This window comes from Capricornis sumatraensis, chromosome 6 (assembly GCF_032405125.1).
Source record: "Capricornis sumatraensis isolate serow.1 chromosome 6, serow.2, whole genome shotgun sequence".
NCBI classification, from domain to species: Eukaryota; Metazoa; Chordata; class Mammalia; order Artiodactyla; family Bovidae; genus Capricornis; species Capricornis sumatraensis.
In genome coordinates this window covers 97522910-97529697 of record NC_091074.1, presented here as the reverse complement: position 1 = coordinate 97529697, position 6788 = coordinate 97522910, and the positions used below count along the sequence as shown (strand labels likewise).

Here is a 6788-nt window from a genome sequence, read left to right as displayed (position 1 = left end):
CTTCACTCTGTATAATAGGCTCCAGTTTCATCCACCTCATTAAAACTGATTCAAATATATTCTTTTCAATGGCTGAGTAATACTCCATTGTGTATATGTACCACAGGTTTCTTATCCATTCATCTGCTGATGGACATCTAGGTTGCTTCCATGTCCTGGCTATTATAAACAGTGCTGCGATGAACATTGGGGTACACGTGTCTCTTTCAATTCTGGTTTCCTCAGTGTGTATGCCCAGCAGTGGGATTGCTGGGTCATAAGGCAGATCAATCAATGTAAAACACCACGTTGACAAATTGAAAAATAAAAGCCATATGATTATCTCAGTAGATGCAGAGAAAGCCTTTGACAAAATTCAACATTCATTTATGATAAAAACTCTCCAGAAAGCAGGAATAGAAGGAACATGCCACATCTTCTTAATATCTTTTGCTTCTGTTAGGTCCATACCATTTCTGTCCTTTATTGTGCCCATCTTTGCATTGAAATGTTCCCTTGGTATCTTTAATTTTCTTAAAGAGATCTCTAGTGTTTCCAATTCTATTGTTTTCCTCTATTTCTTTGCACTGATCACTGAGGAAGGCTTTCTTATCTCTCCTTGCTATTCTTTGGAACTCTGCATTCCAATGGGTATATCTTTCCTTTTCTCCTTTGCCTTTAGCTTCTCTTCTTTTCTCAGCTATTTGTAAGGCCTCCTCCAGTTTGCCTTTTTGCATTTCATTTTCTTGGGGATGATCTTGATACCTGCCTCCTATATAATGTCACGAACCTCTGTCCATAGTTCTTCAGGCATCTGTCTATCAGATCTAATCCCTTGAATCTATTTGTCACTTCCACTGTATAATCGTAAGGGATTTGATTTAGGTCATACCTGAATGGTCTAGTGGTTTCCCCTACTTTCTTCAATTTAAGTCTGAATTTGGCCATAAGGAGTTCATGAAGTGTTAACAGAAACATCGAAGCGCTTCCAAAAGGTTTGTAAAACAGAACATCTCTGAGGGTGTCCCTTTAGTAATTTCACCATCGCCGTCATGGTTAAGGTTCAGAGGAACATTAGGGGGTATAATCACAGGGAGCTTGGTTGACATCACAGTCGCCTAGGACTGGGGGCTGCAGCAGGCTGACACATGGGTTGAATTCAGTTTGGGGGCACAGTGGCAACAGAATGGGACAGGTGGGCTTTAGTCAACCATCTTCTATCTCAGGGTGGGCCAGAAGAGCATCTGAAGTTTCCGGTATTGGGGTGTTGGCTTTGCCCACCCCTCTCCTGTAGTATGACGGGCAAACTGGATATGGGCTGTCCCAGAGCCAGCAGCTTCTGCATCTGTCTAACTCGTAGGAATGGGGAGGGAGTGTCTGGTGAAGGGCCAACTTAGACTCCAGACAATATGTTTCTTTCCTAATTGAGATGAAGCCTTTTGGTCCATTTGGACTGACCTAATAAACCCATGTGAAGTCATATCCAACGTCAGAAAGGCGATTTTCCTGAAATTCAATACCTTAAAAATATGAGTGAAGTAGATAGCCCCAGGGGGGTGTCAATCAGGCCTCTTCTTAGGGCTGGCTCAGTACCAACTGGAAATGCTGTCTCCTGTCCCCCCTCCCCTCCTCTGGGGTCCGGGTGTGAGGCCTGGTGTGTAGGGAGATTTCCAGTGTTTAAAATGGGGAGGGGGAAATAAACTCTAAGATGTCAAATAAGTCTCATTTTTGCAATGACACATTTTCTGGGGACCTGAAACTAGTACATTAAAAAAATATTTGATACTTTAAAAAGCAATATCTATGTTTCAATCACTTAAAAATAAATATATTTTATCCAATCAAGGCACACCATCATTTTGTATAGCACCAACAAAGAAAGAAGGGGCTTCCCGGGTGGCTCAGTGATAAAACAATCCACCTGACAATGCAGGAGACACAGGAGATGTGGGTTTGATCCCTGAGTCAGGCAGATCCCCTGGAGGAGGAAATGGCAACCCACTCCAGTATGCTTGCCTGAGAAAATTCCATGGGCAGAGGAGCCTGGTGGGCTACAGTTAGTTCATAGGGTCACAAAGAGTTGTACACATCTGAGCAACTGAGCATGCCGTGGGCAGTAAAGAAAGGAAGGAAGTGGCAGCAATGGAAAGCCACAGGATGCCAGCAATGGCGAGGGAGCAATTGGAAAGCAATTTAATGGCTACCGGGGGTGGGGGCGTGTGAGGGGGAGGGACAGGTTGGGAGGCTAGGATTGACCTATACGTGCTGCTACATAAAACAGATGACTAATAAGAACTTCTTGCGTAGGACAGGGAACTCTACTTAATATTCTGCTGTGACCTACATGGGAAAAGAGTCTAAAAAAGAGTGGATGTGTGGTGTATATGTATAACTGATTCACTGTTGTGTACACCTGTAACGCTGAAGATCAACTGCACTTCAGTGGGGGGGGGGGAAGACACCTCTGATATCAGGGATGTTAGGTGAGCAAACACTCAATTGGCATCTGGGAAGTGTTCTGCTTTCTCAGGTGTCCTCTGCCAGCTGGCCACCGGAGGGCGCAAGAAGCCGGTGCACTCCGTTGTCTTTCTTATTTCCTGTCTTGCCGCAGAGTCGAGACTCCCAGCACACCCAACAGCCCCTGCACCCGCTAGCTGTCCTGCTCAGTCTCAAAAACCTCACCTAGTAAGGGTTAAGGCGGGGTGGCGGAGAGAGAATGCACCTCAGTGCACATAGAGAGACCCAGGCACCAAAAATTATAAGCTCAGTGAGCAAACTTTCTGGATGTGTCAACTTCCCTGGTGGCTCAGATAGTAAAGAATCTGCCTGCAATGCGGGAGACCCAGGTTCCATCCCTGGGTCGGGAAGATCCCTTGGAGGAGGGCATGACAACCCACTCTGGTATCCTTGCCTGGAGAATCCCATGGAGAGAGGAGTCTGGCTGTAGAGTCCATGGGGTTGCAAAGAGTCGGACTGAGTAACTAACTGAGTAACTAACATTCATTACACAGGTCCAAAATGGCCCCGGCCAAGCAACGTCTATTAAACGCTCTCAAGCTCTCATTTAGTATTATTTCTCTATTCCTGGAAAACAAGCTTTTAATACATGCATACTTAGGTCAAAATTTTTCAAAATAGCTTGCCAAATATAGGCTTTTCTTCCGTCAGTACTGGATTGGAGTCTCCTTTTGTCTTCATCTGGGTTTTGCAGTTTTTGACTTCCATTAATATGTAGCTTAGATGGGGCTCAGCTGACTCTACCTGGGCCCCTCCTTGATCAGAGGGCCAGAGGCCAAGTCCCCACAGTATGTCAATGGAAGTGCGGGGGAGAGGTGCTCAGGAACTTTCCCGTCGGCCTGTAGATGGCGCCCCGGGAAAGGGATTCCAAGCGTAGTTCCCAAAGTTCTTGGGGTCCCCACCCGGCTGCGAAGAAGGTGCAGCAGCCAGGTGTTCCTTCCAACTTCCACGGCTGCTCCGCAAGTGCGCTAGAACCTTTTGGGGCGGAATTTCACGCAAACGTGTGGTGGGTGCAGCGGGGCCGGTGCAGGGGGCGCGCAGTGAGGAGCGCAGGAGCCCCACGCGGCCGCGACCCACCACGCGCCGAGCAGCCCGGCGACCCCCACGCGCGGCGGGGCTCTCCCACCCCACCCAGCGGCAGGTGGACAGTGTCGCTATGAAGAGAAAGCTTCAATTGTCCCTCCTACAAACCGCCACACGCCAGACCTCCGCTATTGTGCACCCAGCATAGAAATGCAAACGAGCCGCGTGTTCCGGCCGCAATCTGCTTGCGCGCCCTGGCGCCCCGCAGCGCTTAGTAGCGGGCCGGGAGATTGGCTAGACTTTCCAGCGCGACCGGGTCCGGGTCTTGATTGTGCTAGAAGAACCTCGCGCTCGGGGCTCTGGCGTCAGCTGGAGAGGGCTGCTTTCAGGCCTTTAGCTAGCTTAGCCAGCGCAGCCTGTTTTTTAAGTTCCGGTTTAGAAGCAATGGTTTCAAAAACTCCAAATTAAAAGTGAAGAAAAAAATAGAAAAGGTAGCAAGAAAAATAAATGCAAAAAAAAAATATTCATTAGATTTCCCCAAAGGTGCATTTCACAAATTGCAGCGTACTGTTAACAAGTGAGGGTTTTTTCCCCCCGTAACTTTTTCCTTTTAAGGACTTAAAAAAAAAAAAGGCGAGATGAAATCTGCAGGCTCCAGTCTGCCTGGTAACACCCCGACAAAAGCGGCAGATTTGAGGCATTGTCATCCCCCGCACCCCTCCCCACGTGGCCTTCTGGCACGAGCCGCGGGCAGCCGCCTCATTTGCATCAGAAAGCGGGCGCGGGCCAATGGGCTCGCAGGCTCGCGCCAGCTGGCTGCGCCACCCGGCTCAGCCTATATAAGGGCGCGCGGCAGCGCTGGGGCTTACTCGCCGGCAGTGGGCTCACCGGGCTTGCTCGTAGACTTTCTTTCTTCGCTCGCGTCTGCTCCGCCCTCTGTTCTTGTGGATAACTTGCTGCTCGCAGATCGCAATATGACTCTGGAAGAAGTTCGTGGCCAGGACACGGTTCCAGAAAGCACAGCCAGGTAGGTCGGCGCCTAACTCCGGACGTCTCGGGGCGCGCGGGGATCCTCGTCCTGCCCTGGCCGCGCTGGTTGGGCGATAGTCTTTGGGGCCCGCCTGGGTGGAAACCGGCTGGGTTGAGAACCCGCTGGTGGAAGCCGGGCGCGAGTGTGCCGGCTGGGCCGAAGGTGCGGCCCTGGGCTGGCGCGCCGGGCTGGGGCGCTGGGGGTGCGTCTCTGGGTCCAGGGATCTCAGCGCACCCTCCGGCTCACCGCGCTGGCTTGTCCGCAGGATGCAGGGCGCCGGGAAAGCGTTGCACGAGCTGCTGTTGTCTGCGCAGCGCCAAGGCTGCCTCACGGCCGGCGTCTACGAGTCAGCCAAAGTCCTGAACGTGTGAGTATCAAACGCGGCCCGTGGGAGGAGCGGCACGGAGACCGGGGAGACGGTGGCTGGGGGCGCCCCTGGCTCCTCGACCTGATCTCACCACCTCTTGCTCGCCCGCGTAGGGACCCCGACAATGTGACCTTCTGCGTGCTTGCCGCTGACGAGGAGGACGAGGGCGATATCGCGCTGCAGATCCACTTCACTTTGATCCAAGCGTTCTGCTGTGAGAACGACATAGACATCGTGCGCGTGGGCGACGTGCAGCGGCTGGCGGCGATCGTGGGTACCGGCGACGAGTCGGGGGCACCTGGAGACCTGCACTGTATCCTCATTTCGGTGAGTGTCGCCTCCGTGCCGATGTGATCCCTGCCCCCTCGCACTCCCGTCAGCAGCCAGTGCCCAGCCAGGCTGACCTCTGCGTTCTCTCTGCAGAACCCCAATGAGGACGCATGGAAGGACCCCGCCTTGGAGAAGCTTAGCCTGTTCTGCGAGGAGAGCCGCAGCGTCAACGACTGGGTGCCCAATATCACCCTTCCCGAGTGACAGCCCCGTGGGGATCCTTGGTTTGATCGACGTGGTGACGCCCCGGGGCGCCTAGCGCGGGGCTGGCTCTGTGGATGCGCCCTCGGAGGGCGCCGGAGTGCGGCGTGGAGACTGGCAGGCGGGGGCGCGTGGAGAGCGGCGAGGAGGTGCGGTTCCCTCCCGAGGAGGGGCCCGGCGGCGACAGGGGCAGGCTGGCCCCAACCCAGGACTCTACAAGTGTGGGGAGCGGCTGCTCGCCCAGGAAGGCCGGAGGCGGGACCTTGGCCGCGCGGCCGGGAAGGACAGACTGGCGGGGCAGGCGTGACTCAGCAGCCTGTACTCCCGGCAGAAAGGAGGGGAAAGGCAAGTCCAGGCGGCTTGGACTTGTACGGTTACAGAAGCTCTGACGGACTTGAGCAGTATGCACTGCTGTTTTCAAAACGGATACGGGCGATGCTTCATTTTCTAAAGGATTATGCTGCTGCAGCTTTGAGTTTTACAATAAACTTCACTGAAACAAACTTACTCTCTTTATTGAGGGCAGGGTATCTTTGTCTGTGGGGGAGGTGGTCAGCGGGACTGCTGCTGATTTCTGAAATTTACGGAACTCCATGGCACCTGTTCCATCTTCCTGTTGGCGCTGAATGGCAGGCTCCTGGGGTGCTGGAAGTGGGGGAGGGGACGCTGGCTGGGTGTTAGGGCAGAACTTGAGCCCTGCTCCTATTTCTCTTCCTTCAGGAAAATTTTTAAACTTGCAAGACAGGAGCATACTTGGGATAAGACATCAGTGCAGCAGCTGGCCATCCAACCTGATAGCAGAGACCTTTCCCTCCCCTCCCCCTTCTTTCCTCTCCACCCCCTCCCTTCCAACAGCTGCTTATGGGAACAGCTTGCAGGATGCAGGCAGCTCCTTCCTGCACAATGAGCATTGCCTTCTGCAGGCACTGCCCTTTGTGGTCCCTGAGGATGGTGGCAGACTGCTGTCAGGAACCTTTTCCCCTTAAAGGAATGGCACTTACGGCAATGTCACCAGGGTATTAATATCGCATATGACATGACTGCATTTAAGTGTGAGTCATCATTTTGTCATGACTGTGATAGATCTTAAGATCTGAGCAAAAATGGCAAGGGAGTGTCTGCACAAATAGGCGTAAGCAATTCTGAGTGGGGCCAGCATCTGCTATCTACTATTTTGAGTGTTCTCTGCCCACATCAGAGTTATGAGGGCTGCTACTATTCACAGCAGCATTGAGAGACTTACAGAAGAAAACTAATTCACATCTTTTTGGCAAAGTCTTGTCTTAAGGATGTAGGAGGAAATGTACTGAGTGAATCAAACTTTTTATATTATTAAACTGA

At 52.1% G+C, this 6788-nt stretch overlaps 1 protein-coding gene across 1 annotated transcript; it reads left to right on the top strand.

The window, feature by feature from the left end:
- Nucleotides 1–4412: 4412 nt before the first annotated feature.
- On the top strand, nucleotides 4413–5865 carry GADD45G (growth arrest and DNA damage inducible gamma). The gene is made up of 4 exons (XM_068974212.1): nucleotides 4413–4546; nucleotides 4815–4916; nucleotides 5030–5243; nucleotides 5340–5865. The coding sequence occupies exons 1-4, from the start codon at nucleotides 4494–4496 to the stop codon at nucleotides 5448–5450; spliced, it is 480 nt and encodes a 159-aa protein (XP_068830313.1). The 5' UTR covers nucleotides 4413–4493; the 3' UTR covers nucleotides 5451–5865.
- The last annotated feature ends 923 nt before the right edge of the window (nucleotides 5866–6788 follow it).